The sequence below is a fragment of the Girardinichthys multiradiatus genome, chromosome 14 (genome assembly GCF_021462225.1).
Source record: "Girardinichthys multiradiatus isolate DD_20200921_A chromosome 14, DD_fGirMul_XY1, whole genome shotgun sequence".
In the NCBI taxonomy this organism is placed as follows: domain Eukaryota; kingdom Metazoa; phylum Chordata; class Actinopteri; order Cyprinodontiformes; family Goodeidae; genus Girardinichthys; species Girardinichthys multiradiatus.
Window position 1 is genome coordinate 36,172,947 of NC_061807.1, and position 19,092 is coordinate 36,192,038.

Below are 19,092 nucleotides of genomic sequence, written 5' to 3' on the forward strand. Positions count from 1 at the left end.
TCCACTTGGGGCATTTTATTTGTCCAGTTTCTTCTTTTTTTAATCGCACAAAAGCAGAAACAAAATGTGTTTGCCCTCTGTGCGGCTAACACACGCACCCATTTTAAAACAAAACAGAAAATAATTTATTCATCCTTTTATTAAAATCATGTCTACAAAAATAAAATCAAATACAAGGACTAAGGCTTTACAGAAAAAAAAACATAAAACAAGTGGGTTGGATTTCTCTATATTACACATGACTGAGACCAAATAAAAAGACAATGAGATGAAAATCAAATATGTATTTATGCATACAGTAGCTTGCACTGTGCAGGGAAATGTATTTGTGCAACATACATTTATTTTTTAATGTTATCAGTTTGAGCTGTTTTTAATTCAGCCAGTTAGGGTCAAAACATTGATGTCAATGTACAAGTTAATGCAAGAAAAGAAAGATACAACAAAGTGCAGAGGTAGAAACAGGAAATACAACCACTGTAGTGAAGTGGAAGAGAAGGAGAGGATTAGAGAAGAGATAGAAGGAGAGAGATTTATATAGAAACAGATCCTTGTTCTGCTGATTCAGACCAGTGAGGATCATGTTTTTTGTGCTGAGTTTTCCAAATGGATGACTAAAGACATCACTCTGCTGGTCTGTGGTGCTGGAAAAATCAGCAGCCAACATGGTAAATAAAACAAAAAAAAGTGTTCCCTTCAACGCCTCACTTTAGTAGATCACTTTCCAACTTTACGATTCCTTTTGCAAGTTTATTCAGGATCAGCTGCAGTAAAAGTCAGTCTTTTTTTAGCTGTATTTCATAAATTTGTACATATGCTACTGTCTTCCTGTTCCTCCTTCAGAGAGTGTAAACAACGCTTTAGTATTTTTGTTTTTTAACCCAGACAGGAAACAGTTTTCTAACAGCACAGGGAGAGACAGATGTAAATCACTTCCAATGAAAAAAAAAAAAATAGCCCAGAATAAATCCCTCCTGTGTGTTTCGGATAAGATTCTGTGAGAAATGAAGTAACTTAAAAAGAAATATAGATTAGTACAAAAAACCCTATTTGCTGAGTTCAGATTGATGGAACACACATTTTTCATTTTATGCCAGAACTACAAAGATCAAGGTCAAATTTAAGCTAGCTCACGACAAAAAACCATTAACTTGACTCTACATCCTATGCTAACATGGGACCTGGATTACTTGACCTTTGGTGACTCAAAAGAAGCCCAGAGGTCACTGCAGTAACCGATACATACATTTTGGCTCATCATTTTGCCTCTTCGCCACTTCGTTCTTTTGCGCTCTACTGTTTTGGAACCATTTTGTACAGACTGTATCAATTGGTACCTTCTTCAAGAACCGATTCTTTACAGCTATTTTCTGCAATCCACTCATAATCTACTGTAAGAAAATTGGGTTATATGACTCCAGGCCTGGCAGGAGGTCCCTCAGGTGTTTTGGTTCGATCAGGGAGTCAACTGGTCCAAATAGACATCAGAACCAAAGTTAATGGAAATAGGGTGGAAATAATATACTTTTACTTGAAAATATATTAGATTTGAGCATCTTATTATTTATAAATAAACTAATAATTTTAATTGTATGCATATAAAATGGTTTCTTTAGAGGCGTGAAATGGAAGTAGGAGAGATTTGAATGAGTACAAAATGGGGTTATGAATTGGCGAAGGCGCAAACTGACTTGGAGCCGATATTTGGAAATGCTAACGAGACATGACTTTTACAAAGTTTATTGGCATAATGCCAAACCTTGATCAAACGTTGGTTACACAGCCGCAAACAAAAAATAAAAAGGATAGCTGGGGATCTTCACTGCTTTTGACATTTATGACTGCATACGTCGATGACGCAGAGGAGTTGGTCCGCTAACAATGATGTTCCATCCGAAGCGTTTCTGTTTTAACCATGTGTTACTGACAACTCCAGAGAAACATTACTACAAATAATCAAGCTTTAATAAAAAAGAATGGAACGGGTTCTGCAGAATTTTGACTTTCTGGGTTGTGATCTGTATAAATAGGTGAGTTTGATGAGGAGCTTGTGGGTGATTTCATTATTTTTTACATGTGACTTGTTCCAGTTTTATGCTAAGCTAACAGGCTAACATGCTTGTATTTGTATTTACCAAAGATAAAAAGAACTTTATCCAAATATAATTTTTCTCCCAAATCTTTTCTGAACTTCTTCCTGAAACTTTAAGCTTGACTCTGTCGGCACAAAATGAACAGCTCACAGTATTCATCTTCTAGTTCTCTACACATTTATACCAAACACTGGATGAGGGCTGAGGGTTGTAGGATCTGTTGGTGCCAACGTTTGGTTGTGACTTGTGAATCTAAACCTCCCATGTGACCAAACCTCACATGATCTGAGCAGCTGTGTAGATCTGCACAGATCCCTCCACACCACGGAAGCAGAAAATAAAACCTACCTGCTTTTTCAGTAGTAAACAGAGCAGTAGTGTTTCATAAAGCATAGCCTTGGTAATGTTGATGAACAGCCTTCCTGTAGCTTCAATGAAAGAGAGTTTTCCACAGTGATTTAGTGAGTTTAGTGGTGCTTGTGTTCGTGTGATGATGGTTTCCTTACGCAGTGCAAATGACCTGAAATAATCAGACACAGTCCTTCGGCCGAGGTGGAAGTTAAACGTCGTGTCCTTTTCTCCCTGGTCGGTCCGAACACGACGTGAGAGAGATGCATTGTGGGTAAAGTGCTGGGGCGGCGGGTCCCTAGGAAATTTTCCTTAACATTTCAACACTTCTCTGCTCCGTTCCTTCAAAAAGCTCTACAGAACCAAACAAACAAGTTCATTTGTCTTTTTTTTTTTTTCCTTCACAAGAATCCAACTTGGTCATTTTGTTCCCCAACTTCAGTTCTTCAAACCCCCTTCCTTCTCTTTACCAGCAAACGTCTCTTCATTTCTTCCTTGTTTTTCCTAGCTCTCTCCAAACTTCCATTCCTTCTCCTTAAAAACAAAAATCAATCACCATCATGCTATCTCCCATGAATTCTGGACTAGGGGCACATGGATGTGCATTTTTAGATCCCCCAGACGTATTAGTGTTCAACTTATATGCATGTGGAGATTAGCTGACAAAATCACAAAATGACAAATCAACTCAGAATCCAGTTGACAGGATTTTGGGCTCTGCTGTGTTTCCCACTTTTCCTGTTGGGAGTTCAAAAATAACCAGAAAATTGTATGTTTAACATCCAAAAACTGAAACTTTACAGGGGTCAATATTCCAAATACAGTGTTTACAAACCATCTCCTGAGCTGCGATCCATAGAGGGCGTCCTGGAGACGGCCGCGGAGCAACACGGTTGGTCCTCTGATTCCTGACTGAAGGAGGGATCTCTGAGAGATTCTAGCAGCTTGTGATGGGCCTTCTCAATTTCCTGCAAAGGCATCAAACGTCAACACTCAACGTAGAACTGTTCTAAATGTCCCTCTGACAATGAATCCAAAACCTGAAGTGGATTTAAAAAGCGCTTTTTCAGTCATATTGATCACTCAAAGAGCTTTCCACTGGAGCCACATTCACCCAGACACACTCACATTCACACACCGATACACAGAGCAGTAGGCAACTTGAAGTTAACTGCCTTGCCCAGGGGCACATTGACATGTGGCAGGAGGAAGCTGGAATTCAACCCACAGCTTTTAGATTGCATGACAAGTAATGTACGTGTAATAAAGCAACATTTAAAAAATATTTCAAGTAAATTTTGAACTTAACTGTTATGTGTTACTGGTATTTATTAGAAATAAATTATTTTATTGCTGAGATCTGGGTCAATAGTTTGGGCAAATACTTTTATTATAAACAACAACTGAATTTACGTGGAGATTTATTTAACTGTTGACATTATGAGCCCAAGGTTTTCCATCTATTATTTTGCCGACTAAAATCCTCCCGGGGTCGTTAGCGTTTCACTGAGGCCATTACTTTGAGCCTGATCACAACCGAAGAGGAAAGGTGGTAAAAGATTATGACTGTACGTCCTTTAAAAGCACAGGTCCAGTTTAAAACTCTGATCTAAGAGGTTTTAGAAGCATAAAGCAGGAAAATGTTCATTTTTGATTTCTGAATGAGCATGAATTATCAACAAGTGGACAAAAAAACTCAAGTTATGTGACAAAACACAAGTAAAGTATTTAATCTGAACAGAAATGAACAAAAAAGCAGAAAAGCTCATTTTTATCTTTCAAGTCTGGAAACTCAAAAATGTTTGCCTCAAGTTTCTTTTGCTCCTGCATTAATCCAGCATAGGAACCTGGTTACTTGCTTGTCATTTACTTATTTTTATTTCCATCATCATTTCCATCTATCTGGTCCCACCCACATCTTCTTAAACATTTCATGTCAACCTAAAATTTAGGATGTAAAAGAATTCATGAATGACAAAGATGAGACAAAACATGAAATATGTCAGGTTCATATTGTCTGCAACAACATTTAACACAAACTAAATGTGAGAAAAGTTCAGTTATTTTTCTAGATACTGTAGTACTACTGTACTAAAAACATTATATATTGTTTCTGGGATTACAGAGTGTCCTGAAATCCTGGACATCATACTTCATAGCCCTCTAACTTTTCTACATTTTTTTGCAAGTTCCAACCATAAACGTCAAATAATTTTATAGGGTTTTTTGAAAGGCTGATGCGGTAGAGGCAGAAAAACGCTTGTTTCACAAATAAAAGTATAAATGCATTCAACCCTTTTACTGGGGAAATAAAATCCACTCCAACAACTGAATTCTTAATGTTTTGGTTGTAAACTGACAAGAAGTGAAAAATGTAAACAGGTATGAATGTTTTTGCAGGGCACTGCTCCTCAAGGGACACGCTTGTAAAAAAAAAAATAAAACAAAAAAAACTCACCTTCAACTTGTGCAACTTGCTTATCAAACCCTCGATGGTGAGAAATATCTCATCCACGTTTTTGATCATGTGACTTTGTTGTGCAGCTTGTGCTGGGCCCATTTCTTCTTCTTCTACATCTACTTCCATTTGCATAGTTTCTGTCTCTGATTGGCTGAACTCTGGGCAGCAGTCTGCTGCCTCCTCCTCTGGCTGAGTCTGTGCTGACGCCACTTCCTCTAGAGGCTGAGGGAAGTGGCTGGCGGTGGGTGTAGGAGGGTCACGGAGGTCATCAGTGGCGCTCTCTCCCTGCTCTGAGGGCAACACCAGGTAGAACATGTTCCCTAGAGACCACAATTATGACTTTAGTTTAACATGATCGTCCAAATTGTAGGTTATATTTGTTTACCTGAGTAATTCAGTTTGTGTTTGTCTTCTAAAACTGAAGCAGGCAACTTATTTAGTCTCCATTACCCTGCATGTTGGCCTCGCCTCTAGACTGGGACGACAGATCGGAGGGGAGGCTAACATCATCAGTGATGCCATCAGGGGCAGAAGAAGAAGGAGGAGCACCCGCAACCACAGCTACGCATAGAGGATAGGTGTGTGTGAAGAAAAGTAGGTGAACGAAGGTGGAGGGGCGAAGAACAAAGCATGTTTTGTGTTTTTGTGCAGGCAAATTAAATAAAAAGAGAAAAATATAATCACAGGTTGAAAAGAAACATGCAACGACACCCAGAATTCAAAGACAAATCATAGCAAGATGTCACCTTTAATTCAGTCATCAAACAAGTGAGGATTAATAGAATAACACTAAGAACTGAGGAGACTAAAGTTCATCTTCCCTGCAATCCGTTACCTTTCCTCACAACCTTAACGCTGGGCAGTCTGCCCTCTGGGGGCGGAGCCTCCAGCTGCTCGGGCTCCAGTTCATTAATGCAGAGGTGGAGAACGGTCTCCGAGGACTTCTGTTGTTGTCTCTTAGTGTTTCTGTTGCTCATGGTGTTGGTGGGTGTATCGTCTGTATCGTGGCTCCACCTGTCCTCCTCCACATCTGGTAATAAGAGGTTCCGTAGTGTTTCGACTGAGGAGGAACAAAGCAGAAGAAAACAAGGTTTTTAAAACTCGAACATGTGCAATCATCCAAAACTTTGCTTTTGAGTGGTTCTGCGGTAGGTTCTGATTTCTTCTCACCGTCGTGTAGAGCGGCTTCGGCCACACAGACCGCCTGGTCCTCATCACAGCTATCAGTTTCAGGTCGGTCGGTGGGAAGGTGGTCAACGTTGGAGGGATGGCTCTCCATGACATCTGCATGTTCCTCCGCAGGGTTGACTGGTGGATTTAAAATAAATAAAAACATTCTAACATTTGCCGACTGCTGCTGTGTTTCAGATGTAAGAAATCAAAGGTTTTATTCATCAAGCCATAATAAAGTTCTCAATGGTGGGAAAACAATCCTTACATTAACAGCACATTATAAGAACTGAAAAATGAAGTAAAGCAAAATGCAGAATCAGCGTGTAAAACAAAAACGAGGTGTGCATTTAGTGCTTCTTTTTTAAACACCCCCAAAATGTAATTTCTATTTGATCAGAATATTTAAGACTCAAATAGTTTTACAAATCTGAGATGTGTAAAGTGAAAAAAAAAAAAAAAAAACGTGAATATATACTTTTCAAACGTTTTTGGTTATTACAGAGAAAATGATCGGATTTTAAAAGACCTGTTAAGGGTTAAATAAGAAGCCCAGGAGCAGCCAGATGCTGCTGATTAAAAACAAAAGAAATAATCAGCAAATGTGAACACCTCTACAAAATCATGGGTTAAAGCCGTAATCTGATCTGGAGCAAACATGTGGGCGTTAACACGAAGCTAACAGGGAAAGAGATGCAAAGACCTTGATCCAGCAGCCATTCAATGGGAAATGGGTCAGAAAAAAGGCTACTTGAGACTGTACAAGAATCACTTAGTGGTTGTATGTTACTTATGACATGTCCCTCGTTTTCTGTAGAGTCTGAGCATTGAGATAAAGGTTATAAAATGTACATAGTCCTCCAAGGTCAGGTCTTGGTAACATTTGCTGTGGTGTCACCATTTATTTAACCCCTTCATACTTAATGATCAACTGCCCATCTTGGATCTCAGTGACCCCAGAAAATAGGTCAGACCGTCCTCCTGTTGCAGCTTAGTTTTTAATAAATCAACAGTGACACTGCAGTATTTTATGTGCTGTAGTTTATCTGGGCTTTTATAGATCGTAAGAAACTCTATTTTTATAGTTTCTTTTTTCTCGACCAAGACAGAACAGGGTTTTTACCTTCAGTTAAGACTGGCGAAGTGCTGCGTCGACTGGGAGAACTGGAAAAATCCAAGCAACACAATGAATGAATACATACATATGTGCTTTAACTATGCTACTATCACAAAAATAAGTGCATACCAGGTACATGCAGGTATTTAAGGCTGTTGTTTTCAATGAATGCAAACTTTTGTTTCTTATTCTACACATGATATATACTCACGACACAGGAAGTGATCTGTGATTGCGCATTGGAGATGAAGCTGCGGTGTTCTTTTCAAGTAAATCTATCCAGCTGTGAAGCAAATATCAAACAGTCAACTAACCTTCCAGACAAAATACATTTCTAAAGCCTGTTTATGGTGTCTTAAATAGGCTTACGTGTCTTTCTCAGATGGCGAGCCCGCCACCAGCTCATAAATCTGTGTCTCCGTGGTGCTGATGATGTACAGCGCTTTCTTGTCTGGAAAAAAAACAAAAAAGGTGGCATTTAATTCAAAACTGAAAAACACACACACACATTCAAACGGTAGTTAGCACTTCCTGAATGACTTATGTGCACCTGTAGCTACGGAGCGGACAAGCAAGGAGTCCAGCTTCACCAGAGGGCTGAAGGTGGTCTTGTTGTCTACGCTGACCCCTCCTCCTCCTCCCAACCAGCGGGATGGATAACGCAGCTGCAGCCGATCGTCGGGGCCTTTCTGCAGAAGGACCAGGCAGTCTGACAGCAGCAGCGCTTGGATTTCTGAAGGAGGAGCACAGACACAACATGAAACGGGTATGAGACCAAACATGGGAAGCTGTGTTGACCACCGTCAGGAAAACCGACCTATCTGCTTGTCTTTGTTAACCTTCCAGATGAGAGGACCTTCGTGAATCATTCTCTTTGTGGTGAGGTCCAGACTCTGTGAGGCAGAGGAGAAAAAAGGACTTTTTAAAATATTTGATGAAAAAAAACAAGATGTTACCAGACTGGTAAATTTAACCGTTCCGTCCCACCTTGAACTGAGGTGCAGCATCCAGCCTGCGCTGGTACTGACTGAGGCGTTGCCGGTGTTCTGTTTCCCTCACATCCTCGTTGACCGCCTTGAGGATCCCTCGGCAACAAGCTTGGGCGCAATGAAGCGACGGGAGGTCCGATGACCCGTCTATAGAAAAACAGCGACAGGTTTCTTTTTAATGTCACAGATCGTTTTCATTTAAACTGTATTGTTTAGACTCCTGCTTCCTCACCCTCTGTGTATTTGATGATCTTGTCGAGTAGCAGAGGGTACTTGGTGAGTCTCTGCATCTCAGACACCAGCAGATCCTTGAGCTGCAGCCTCCGACACTGAGGACTCGCCTCACACTCCTGAGGCAGAGACAGGCAGGGTCAGTGGGTCAACAAACCCGAAGCTTTGTATTTTCCATGTTTTTAATATCAACTCATAAGATGTTCAGGTAGTAATAGTAATTTGTTCATTTTTGATTGAAGACAGGTTTAATAAAAGAATATGTGTAAAACATAAAGAACTGCAGCAACACGTACAGTGAAATAAAAAATATAAAGATACTGAGTTAATTATTCAGTTTTTTATTAAGAAACGTTCTCGTAAAGACGTCTAACCCTGGTCTTATTCATCTCTGGAAAAGAAAGGATTTAAATCCAGTTAAACCACAAAGACATCAGCAGAAACGGGCTTTCTAGCTGCTAAAGGATTTGGACACCCTACCCCCGTATTGTTTCCCCCTTCAGTTAAAAAAGTCGTCAGTAAGACAGTTCTAACAGCCATCTACCTGAGATTGATTTAACAAAAGTTGGCCCAACTTCTCACTTTCAGCTCTGAGATGTTTGAGGGGTTTCTGGCTTGTTCAGCCTGTTTTGAGTCACCCGACAGCACCCATCAGGGCTTTGGTCCGGGATATTCCATTTTACGTTTTTCATCCAGTTCTTAATGCAGTTACACATTGGATCATTGTCATGTTGGTCCAGCTCTGCTTCTGCTTTAACAGTTTGACAGATTTTACTCAAACATCCCCTGATACACTGTAAAGTGATTCGTGGATTCACTGCTTACAGTGAACATGTCCCTCTGTTCTGGAGCCCAAATAATTACATTTTAGAATCCAGAACATGGATTGAATCCTGGTCTTCAACCATGTTCTTTCTTCGAGAGGAAGGGTTTCCTACTTGCACACCGGCCATGAAGGTTAGACTTGTGCAGTCTCTTTCTAAATGTACAGACCAGAGCCTCCTGTAGGTCCTTCTAACATGCTGAGTAAGGATGTTCTAATCATGTGCACCTGTGTGACGTCAGCCATTTTTTAAGTATGAATAAAAGGGGTGTCTAAATGTATTTCTCAACAGGAATAATATTTTAAACTGCAATTTATAGAAAGGTTATTTTTTCAGTTTTAATATATTAGTTACATGACTTAAATCTGTTCATTAAACATCAATATGTTCAAATATGTCATAAAGACCGTCATAAAGTATTATTTTTTCCCATGACTCTAGTTGTGTTCTGTCGGCACTGACTTTGTGAGTGTGCTGACCTGGATAATCTGGGCGAAGCGGGGATCTTTCCGTTTTTTGTTCTTGATGAGCTCCAGGGCCTGAGTCTGCTGACAGCACAGCTGCGACGCCTGCTCCTGAAACTCGTTTCCAGCTGCACCTTCAAACTGAAAACAAAACACACCACACAGTCCCGTCAACATCTGTTGTCACTTTTAGTAAAGAGGGGTAAAAGTTTTGTTTATTATTTCCTCGCATATTAAAGAGTTCATGATGGCTGAAAGCCTAAAAAAGAGAAAAAGGCCCAATGAATCATTTATCACCCACTGTACCTAACAGTAAGCATGAGGTGCTTTTCCACATAATCATCCTTTGTTGCACGCTAAACCTACCTGGAGCGTTCAATCTTAGTCCTGTTTAGTAAACACAACAAGAGTGGCTCACCTTGGCCAGCATGACGTCTCCGATGTTTTGAACGATGGGACTTTCTCTTTGCTTCTTCATCTCCTCACAAAGACTTGCTACAAAGAAGAAGAAATAACATCAGGGCGGAAATACAATGAATTCGGACGAATGAACAGCATAGAAACGTTCACAGTGAAAGACAAACGAATGGCTGTTGCAGTTCCCTGTCAGTCGGTGCAATGTGACCTCCTCTGTGTGATGTGCTCAGATCTCCACAGACATCTCTAGGTGTAGTGAAGAGCAGATGAAACACTAGTAATTAAATCTTACACGACGTTCACTGGAAACGGAATAATTATCAATGAGTCATATTAAAACAGAAAGTAGACATGCTGATGTTAGCCTAGCACTGAAAACTCTGTCAGAAGAAGCAAAATGTGAGTTAACTGCAGACTGTTGCTGTATATGTGTAACTTTCATTATTTAACCCCGTGTTGGAGCAGCTGATTATAGCCCTGCAGAAACGGTCTGGAAAAACGCTTAATACTGCAGCACCTGGACATCCTGGACAAAACAATAGGTGTATCGCTGATGAAACATAATGTGCTTTTTAACTTCACTTCCTAGCGGTCTAATTTTCAAACATGTACTTGGCATTGATTTGTAAACTTTAATCTAGTCTGAAACTCTGTGTTGGTAAATTCTTACACGGCTTTGATCGGTACCGCGGACATCCCTCGTTTTATCCCTTAACCAGCTGCAGCTGCCACTTTTTCCACAGCATTTAAGACGAGATTTACTTTGCAAAATCATGCAGTTATAAAACTGTGACAGTATGAGAGCCTCAGTGATAGTTCTCAACTAACGTACAGTAAACCCCTCTATGAAAGGCATCTACCAAACTCTAACCTTTCAGTTTGACCCTGAGTGACATAACAACACGCTAACAGCCAGACTGACCGTGGAGTTCGTAGACCTGCGGCAGGTTTGGGAAGATGCAGGCCAGCTCCTCGGAGTTCAGCACAGATCTCATCTTCCGGTAAAAAACCTTGTCCAGGACCCGTAAGGTCCGCAGGTGGGAAACCTCGGTGGTGAAGAGCTCTGAATGAAACAGAGGGAGGTCATCAATGACAGTGCAAGACAAAAGAAATGCCTCATGGTATATCTTTGGTCTTAAATCTCAGTAAAGGCGAACCATATACCGTATATGACAGCTTGACGCTCCACCTCCTTAGAGCTGAGAGTGGCCAGGAGCTCAGGAGAAACCGTGTCCCGCCAGTTCTGACTGTCACACACCTCGTCCTCCAGCACCGCAGCGTCTGGCAGCAGGGCTAGCTGTGAGTCCACACTCCTGTATGATAATGAAGAAGACGGAGGTGGAACCCAAGAAGGGGGAGACGTAAACAAGACAGTGGTGGAAAAACAAGAAAAGAAGCAGGGATGAAAAGAAGAACAGGAAAAAAAACAACAAATTATTCATATTTTCAGATCCAGTTTAAACCGATTTGACATAAACAAAACAAATGTTCTGGGGAGCTTTAACATTTGAAGCTGCTCAAATATAAAACATTTAAATAAATTCTCCATTTCAGCCTCTTGGCTCCTATTCCCTTCAGCCTCTTCCTTCATTCCTAGTGATCTTTCATTTTTCCTGTGTTGGGACGAGAGGGCGACTCACCTGCGTCTGGACCGGGGGGTGTATGGGGGTGTAGGGTTCTCAAGAGACCTGAGTGTGGGAGAGTGCAAATAGAGATGGCGTGAGGAGAGAACCTACCCTGATCAGAGTAATGTGAGCGGCTGTAAAGCTGCTTTAACTGATGTGGGACGAGAATTGAACTGTTCACAGAAAATAAAACCCTAGGAGTCCGACTCTGAAACTTTTTACCGAGCAGAGCTGCTGGACGCGGATGACGAGGCACTGTGCTGGAGCTGCCGGAGGCCTGGTGGCTCCCTCTCGTCGCAGTCTTCCATGTCCACGTCGCTTCGAGAGCGGGGCACGGAGTCCCCACTGGGGATGGTGCCCCGCCGGCGATCCTCCCCCTGAGCCTTCAACGACCCACTGCGTCCCAGAGCCACCGAGACCGTCGGACTGTGAGAGAAAAGCAAGAAACGTTAATGTTCTGCTTGAGGGATAGAAAGGGCATGACTGCAGTGCGGGATTCACCTGTCCATGCCTTCTTCTCCAAAGCTGCTCAAGGAGAGCGTCTGGGGGTCCGCAACATCCCCCTCCTCCTCTCCTGGAAGTTCTGTGTGATTCTCAAACTGCTGAATGATGTTCTGCACGTTGCCAGGACGCACTGCAACCACATCTTAGTTCAGCAGGATAGCAACAACAATAACACGGTAAACTAAATATAGAAAGGAGGACGGGACTAGAAAGTGTCGACCTACAATTAACTGCTGCAAAATTTAAATAGAAGGAAAATAATAATGTACCTTCTGTGGGTGACAACGCAACGTGGAATGCTATAAAACCAAAAACGAGCCAAAAAAAACAAAACAAATAAGTGACAAGACAAGAAAAAAAAAAAATCAATAATAAATCAATAATTGTTAATAAAACCTAGAAAACAACAAAATGGCAAACAAAATCCAAAATGAAATGAATATGATTGACACGTAGTGACAGGGAGAGTTTCAGGGTGTATCTACTGGACCGTTAGGCTAACCAGCATTAAGGTACAACAAGTTTTTACTTAGTTGCAATTTTAAACAATCTCACAACTTAATGCAACACCGATCAACTCAGTGCTACCCAGTATAGACCTGTGACTGCACACTGCCAGGTGAGCTGGCTGAAAGAAGGCTACTGCACTTTGTCCTCGCTCACAAGAAAGGATTATGTGAAACATTTTTATCCAATGTTTTGTTGCAAATACAGTGAAACTGTGGACTTTTTACTCATGAGAATCTCATACCAGCTCATGTCTGTCTGCAGCTAAAGGCCACAGACAGGATCTCGCTTGTATCTGTATACTGCTGATGTTCATTTCTGTTTGATTCTCTGTGTGTGTGTGTGTGTGTGTCTTTACTAGACTGAGATGTGCTCCGGGGTTTGCCGATGTACTTCAGGATGGGGTTTCTCCTTTTATCTTCTCCATCTTTCTCTTTCTTTACACTGCTTGGCTGTGGAGCGACAAAGCATAAATAAACTTTTCTTTAGACTGTAAAATATAATTTGGTTTTAAATTTGTTAGCCTTGATCATCTCCTTTAAACATGTCTTTCAATTCCAGAAACTCCGGTTTTAGATTTGTTTTTTCCCTTTCTTGAGCAAAAAAAAACAAAACACCATTATAATACTGGAAAAACATTACAAGTCTAGATCCCATTTCACCCTTCGTCCCACAGACTAGCCCTTCCCAGCTGTGTCTGTGAATTTTCAAGGACACATGAGGAAATGAATGGTTGGTTTTGCTTGCAACGTCACTCACATTTCTGTCAGGTAACATTTTTACTGGCACGACAACCACTTTAGTTTAAAGTAGTCACATTTATTATGCTTCGAATGAGAGTTAATTGCTGTTAATAAGCATAAAATTGGCAGAAACAACACGCCTCCAATGGGATTCTACCGAACATGGAGAAAAGCATCTTCTTGAGCTTTTAACCTCCGTGTTATGGAACATGCTGGATTTTGAAAATCTCCGAATCAAAGTCAGTGTCTGTCTGAGGAATTGATGCTTATCGTTAATAATGCTAATCTGTGCTAATCACTAATATAAGAATTCAATTCAAAAATACTTTATTTATTCCAAAGAGAAATTAAGCTGGAGAGAATTTAAAACACCAACTTAGTAAACAGTTTGTCTTTATTTTAATAAAATGGTAAAACCTTGCTTCACAGTGACTCCCTTTCTTACACACAGTGTGATGTCATCTCTTCTCTTCAATCAAATAATCTCCGCTCACGGCAGGAGGAAACTATTTTCTGGCAGCTCTTTATTTTATTTTTTAAACAGAAATCAAAAGCTAAGGTCAGAGCCTCACAAACCCAGATATCGAACATCAGTCACAAGACTCTGATGGGTGCATCTCTGGTTCCACTCTCTGGTGTTTAGACATGCTCCTCCATTATGTGCTTACTGAATAACTCACCTTTGTAGCTAACTATATTGTATCCATCTGTAGCTGGGCTGTGACAGCTTCACGTTTCAGACGTTAAAAACAGCCTGCTGACTGAGGGCAGAGTTCAACTCTCACTGAAGCCTAAACAGCTTGGAGTTGAACAGCACAAGTTGATTGAGAAGGTTTCAAATTAAAACATCTCCTTAGGTTATGGGCGGATCTTGTTTATCAGATATTACATGTGGTAAAAAAGAAAAGCGCTCATGCTCTGCGGTTAAAGATGAACAAATATGTGCAGCAGTGACTACTTTTCTGCAAGCACATGTTTGCTTTGATTTTTAGGAGCACAGAGACAAGTTGCCATCTTTACCTTTTTAGATTTTAAAAAAGCGAGCCACTTCTCCTTCTCTGTGCTCAGACCGGGGAAGACCTTGGAGTCTCTGAGCTTGATGCCGGAGTGACGCAGGTACAGGACGACAGCTGAGGCCAGAGGAGAACTGCAGCGAAGAGGAGGAGACAGAAGCAGAACGGTAAGGAGACAAGACGGCAAACAAGGTAAGGAAGTACAAAGTCAGCAAACAGCTCCGACAACTTCTGATGTTAAAGTCAAATGTACTTTTACCTTCTGTCCTCTTCGTGCTTTGATCTGGAACAGAGAAAGAAACACAGAGAAGTTTGCTGACTATCTGCAGCAGTTTTAGTTACATCCACAAGTGTAAGAAAGAAGCCCTGCTGTCTCTGTCATGTGAATAGCGTGTAAAAAGCCAAGAGTAAATGTCACATGGTTTTCAGGCTTTACATCTGGAGCAACGACCTTTGTTATGATCGCTTTGGTGAGCTCCTTCTGCTGCTTTCTAATTAACTCTTTTATTGGACTCTAAAGACCAGAGCAGGTGGGGATACTGCAGTCAGAAAATCAGTTTCAGTTTCTCAGAGAAAAACCCGTCTCTCCTTAAAGGAAAGATTCTTCCCTGATTTATCCTCTTTAACTTCCAGGTGAGCCCAAAACAAGGAATACAAGGAACTATTGATTAGAATTTTAGTTCATAAAAGGTAGAAAAAACACCAAGAACAGCTTTTTCCCAAGTGACTCACAGTATCTCCCAGAGAGCGGTGACCTGTCTGTCCACCACCTGCCTCTCCTTCAGGGGGTCTCCGTCCAGCTGCTGCAGGTCTCCTTCCCCAAACAGAGAGCCCAGACCCATCATCTGCTTGATCCTGTTAGGAAACATGAACCCAAACTCAACAGGCTACTTTAAACAAGGGGTTTCATTATCAGGAAATAGAAAACAGCACCCATGTAAAAGTTTAACAACATAGAAGAAATGAACATCACATACAACCTTTGAGACCCTATCACAAAAACAACAGGATCATCTACAGAGTAGTTACTTCATGCTCTCCTCCCTGAGCTACGTAGTTTCAGAGTATCTCCATTTTTGAGAATCACACAAAGAACAGCTCCTACCCCACAGCCTCTGGAAGAGACCGTCGAGATGGTTGAGATGAACCACCAGATGATCTCCACCAGTTCTTAATCTCAACCTGCCCTACGAGATTATTCAGGAAATAATATCTCTCAACATATATGAACAGCTTTGAAATGACATGTTACAGCAGCAGAGGGCCACATCACATCATGTGTGAGAGGAGCATATATTATGTTACAATTTAACATGTTACTTTTACTTGACAGATGTTAAAAGCTCAAAAAAGAAAAAAAAAAAAAATATCGACGAAGGCTAACTTCTCTCAGCGACAGATAGATCAGTGTGACCTGGCAGTGCTAAGTATGAAGCATTTACTGATCAAAAAAGGGCGATACAGTTGAGTTTCTAACCAGCCGGTCAAGAACCGACTGAGCTGAAAATCAGCCAATTCCAGTCCTTAGCAGGTTTCTCAGTGCGTTTCTAACTGGAAGAGACATTTTTCTTAACACACTTTAAGGTCTAAATCGTTCTGCTCCTGGTGGTCGTTGGTTTGACACTGAATGCTGCACAGCGTCTTAAATGTTGGACAGATCCAATCGAGCACTGCACAATACCTTCAGCTTTCATGTGTTCTGCACTTTCCTAAACCCTGAAATACATCTAAAATATGTTCAGTTGATTAGAAACTTGCTATAAAATCTCCTAAAGCATCTTCCTTTCTAGAACAATTGTATCAACCTTTTTTTTTTTAAATAAGGAAACTACAGAGAGTTTCATATTTTAAGACAAGTTTTCTCTGTGTTTGAATGTAACAAAATCTTTAGAAAGACTAGATGGAGATCCAAAGCACATTTGCACATACCTGCCTGCAGGCTTTAAACAAATGTAGTCAGATTAGCTAAAGAGCTTTCAGTGGTTTTTGGATTGACTGTGTGAGAGATGAAAGCTTCTATGAAGGGTCAAGACAAACATTTAGTAAAGTTCAAACTCTGTTAGAGCAGACGTTTTGGATGGAAAATCAGCAGGATTTTGTAAGGCAAGTCTAGCACTAACGCACCTGTAGTCTTGTATCTGCTCCTGGATGTCTGGTAGCACCTGCTGCTGCAGCTCAGACAGAGGCCCCCTGATGTCCTCCTGGGCGTGAAGGCGATTCTCTGATGGTACAATGGCAGGATATTAATAATAGAACAGAAAAGTATGAACAAAAACAACCGGTGATAGACCAGATTAGTTAAGAAGCTTTCAGGAGTCCTACCGATTTCTGTTAGATATTCCTCTCGCGCTTTGATTTTCAAAGGCTGTAAGACAAAAGTTTTAATGAACTGACATGCTGAAACACTAACACTACAGCGACATTTTCATCCTTTAATAACATGACACTATTCGTACTTTTTTTTTTTTTTTACCATTTGAGGAAAAAATGTATGTCACTGACTGGTGTCAATTTCTGCAAACCACATTTGCCTGTTATTACTAAACAAACATCAGTTTATCCAGCAGAGTAGAAGTGGGTACATACAGCATCTGGGTCCAGGAAATGGGAGCAGATCTGAGGTGCAAGTGCACGGGCGTCTTTAGAGCTGGAGCCTAAATAAGCTTCTACAGACAGATAAAACAGCTGTGGGGGGAGGAGAGAAAACAGGGACATAAGAAATCATATCGGAGTTTATCCACGGAGATCTAGCTGTGGCTCAAAGTGTCAATGCATATAAATATACCATCCCAACTTTATTTATAAAGTGCGTTAAAACACAGCATACTATAGCCAGACATTAAACATGTATAAAAATATGAGAACAATAAAAAATTAAAACACCATAAAACCAATTAAAGCAAATAAGGTCAAGCTAATAAACATAAAAAATACGCAGTAGGGACATAGTTGGAATGGATCTGCTTTGCTCGAGAAAACGTTAAGAAAAAATAACGCACAATATGAGAGGAGGTCCTGAAGACGTCTGGAACAATCCAGTGTTTCTCAGTCAATGAGAATTTTAAAGTGTTTTTTCTGAGTTTGGAGCAAACATGAGTATCATGACCATCTGAACGATGACTCAGTGTACAGATCAGTACAGCTGTAGCATGAAGCCAAACTAAACAGAAAATCGATTTCTTTTGTTTGTTTCTTTTTACAAAAATAACTTTCTAATGGGACTCTGTTCGAGTGGGGATCCATGATGTTTCTTAGGTAGGAAAAGGCCCTGTTTAATGTTTTAAAGTGTTCTTTACATGAATTACCTGAAGCCGTACGTTGTTTTTCCCCAGTGTCTGATCCAAAGGATCGACAGATTGCATATCAGCATTTAGACTTTGGCTCCAACCACTACATGTGTAGCATTAGCTTCAATGGACCATTTCATTACAAACAACAGAAGAAAGCCAACTACAGACACACATACAGTTTGTAGCCAAAGCTGGCCTTGAAATAACATTAGCTGCAGTCAAATGTAAATGAGGAATGAGCAGACTGACAGTAGAGAAAACTGACTGCTTGCTTTCGCCGTTTTACACAACCACTATAGAGACGGCGGATATAAAGCTGTCTGGTGACACAGCTGTATGAAGAAGAGGGGATGGGATGTTGACGCCTACGTGCATCAGAGGAATAATGTTGGACAGAAGCAGAGCAATAATTAGAATGTCTGCCTTTCTGCTTCCCCAACCAAAGGGGGCGCATTACCAATTTACCGCGGCGGGAGAGGAACTATACTGTTTGCAACTTATAGCGGAGGAACATGCCTCTTTAAGTCTTGATGCAGGGCAGCGCCGAGCAGACACACAAACACACAGGAGGAGCAGGGAGGAGGAGAACACGGAGAAACGTCAGTGCTCCCTTGGTAGTGGGTGGACCCCCCTTCCTCAGACAGTCACTTAAATTTTTTTTGTCTGTTTTCTAAATAATGCTGGAGAGCACAGAGTGGAGAGAAAGATGCCCTTGTATGGAAGCTCGCATGGACCAAAACTCTTAATTTACCTCCAGCTTTAGGTGTGTATGTTTTTTGCGCACACTTCAAATAAAGCACGTCTTTATTTGAATAAATAAAATGTATAAACGAGTCAGTCTTTTTATTGCTGACAGGGACGGAGGCAGAATTTCAAAATAAAATCCAGCTCCTTACCCTCTGTGTCATTTCCATGTTAAACACACACGCATCAGGAGAAAATGAACAACTCTAAATATCAGGAACTATAAAGAGCCTCAATGTTCAGACTTCACCCTTTATTTGCCTGCTGTGGTTCCCTATTCAGTTATTTAAACATCTGATTAACTATTAAACCATAATAAACGTGTACTTACTTTAGGATTTGGGAGTTAATGAGAATCTCGTTTGTTCAAATTGTTTGCAAACCAAATGTTATTACACTTCTGTTCATATAGAAGTTGACAAAACACAACTTTTGAATTCATACTGAATTTTGTATATAACGGTGCAATGAATCTTGATGAAGAGTTTTAATAGTTGCCCGACACTAATAGACATAGATGAAGCAGATAAATAAATGAAGCTAGACAGATGG

At 40.8% G+C, this 19,092-nt stretch overlaps 1 protein-coding gene across 7 annotated transcripts in view; it reads right to left on the reverse strand.

Annotated features, from left to right (window-relative positions):
- Positions 1-19,092, reverse strand: part of arhgef11 (Rho guanine nucleotide exchange factor (GEF) 11) — a 30,657-nt gene continuing 11,565 nt past the window's right edge. For 3 of the 7 annotated variants that reach the window (XM_047385557.1, XM_047385560.1, XM_047385556.1), the window contains 28 exons: positions 17,093-17,191; positions 16,829-16,871; positions 16,631-16,727; positions 15,239-15,361; positions 14,766-14,789; positions 14,514-14,640; positions 13,109-13,202; positions 12,513-12,542; positions 12,241-12,373; positions 11,962-12,165; positions 11,755-11,802; positions 11,279-11,427; positions 11,037-11,177; positions 10,116-10,192; positions 9,713-9,838; positions 8,411-8,528; positions 8,177-8,325; positions 8,007-8,082; positions 7,740-7,922; positions 7,559-7,640; positions 7,401-7,472; positions 7,196-7,236; positions 6,073-6,210; positions 5,738-5,962; positions 5,353-5,463; positions 4,900-5,222; positions 3,277-3,409; positions 1-3,179 (listed from right to left, as the gene is read on the reverse strand). In XM_047385557.1, coding sequence (XP_047241513.1) covers positions 3,130-3,179; positions 3,277-3,409; positions 4,900-5,222; positions 5,353-5,463; positions 5,738-5,962; positions 6,073-6,210; positions 7,196-7,236; positions 7,401-7,472; positions 7,559-7,640; positions 7,740-7,922; positions 8,007-8,082; positions 8,177-8,325; positions 8,411-8,528; positions 9,713-9,838; positions 10,116-10,192; positions 11,037-11,177; positions 11,279-11,427; positions 11,755-11,802; positions 11,962-12,165; positions 12,241-12,373; positions 12,513-12,542; positions 13,109-13,202; positions 14,514-14,640; positions 14,766-14,789; positions 15,239-15,361; positions 16,631-16,727; positions 16,829-16,871; positions 17,093-17,191 — 3,216 coding nt within the window. In that variant the 3' untranslated portion in view covers positions 1-3,129. The remainder of the gene's footprint in view (positions 3,180-3,276; positions 3,410-4,899; positions 5,223-5,352; positions 5,464-5,737; positions 5,963-6,072; positions 6,211-7,195; positions 7,237-7,400; positions 7,473-7,558; positions 7,641-7,739; positions 7,923-8,006; positions 8,083-8,176; positions 8,326-8,410; positions 8,529-9,712; positions 9,839-10,115; positions 10,193-11,036; positions 11,178-11,278; positions 11,428-11,754; positions 11,803-11,961; positions 12,166-12,240; positions 12,374-12,512; positions 12,543-13,108; positions 13,203-14,513; positions 14,641-14,765; positions 14,790-15,238; positions 15,362-16,630; positions 16,728-16,828; positions 16,872-17,092; positions 17,192-19,092) is intronic. The other 4 variants (XM_047385558.1, XM_047385563.1, XM_047385559.1 and 1 more) reach the window with 3 other exon arrangements.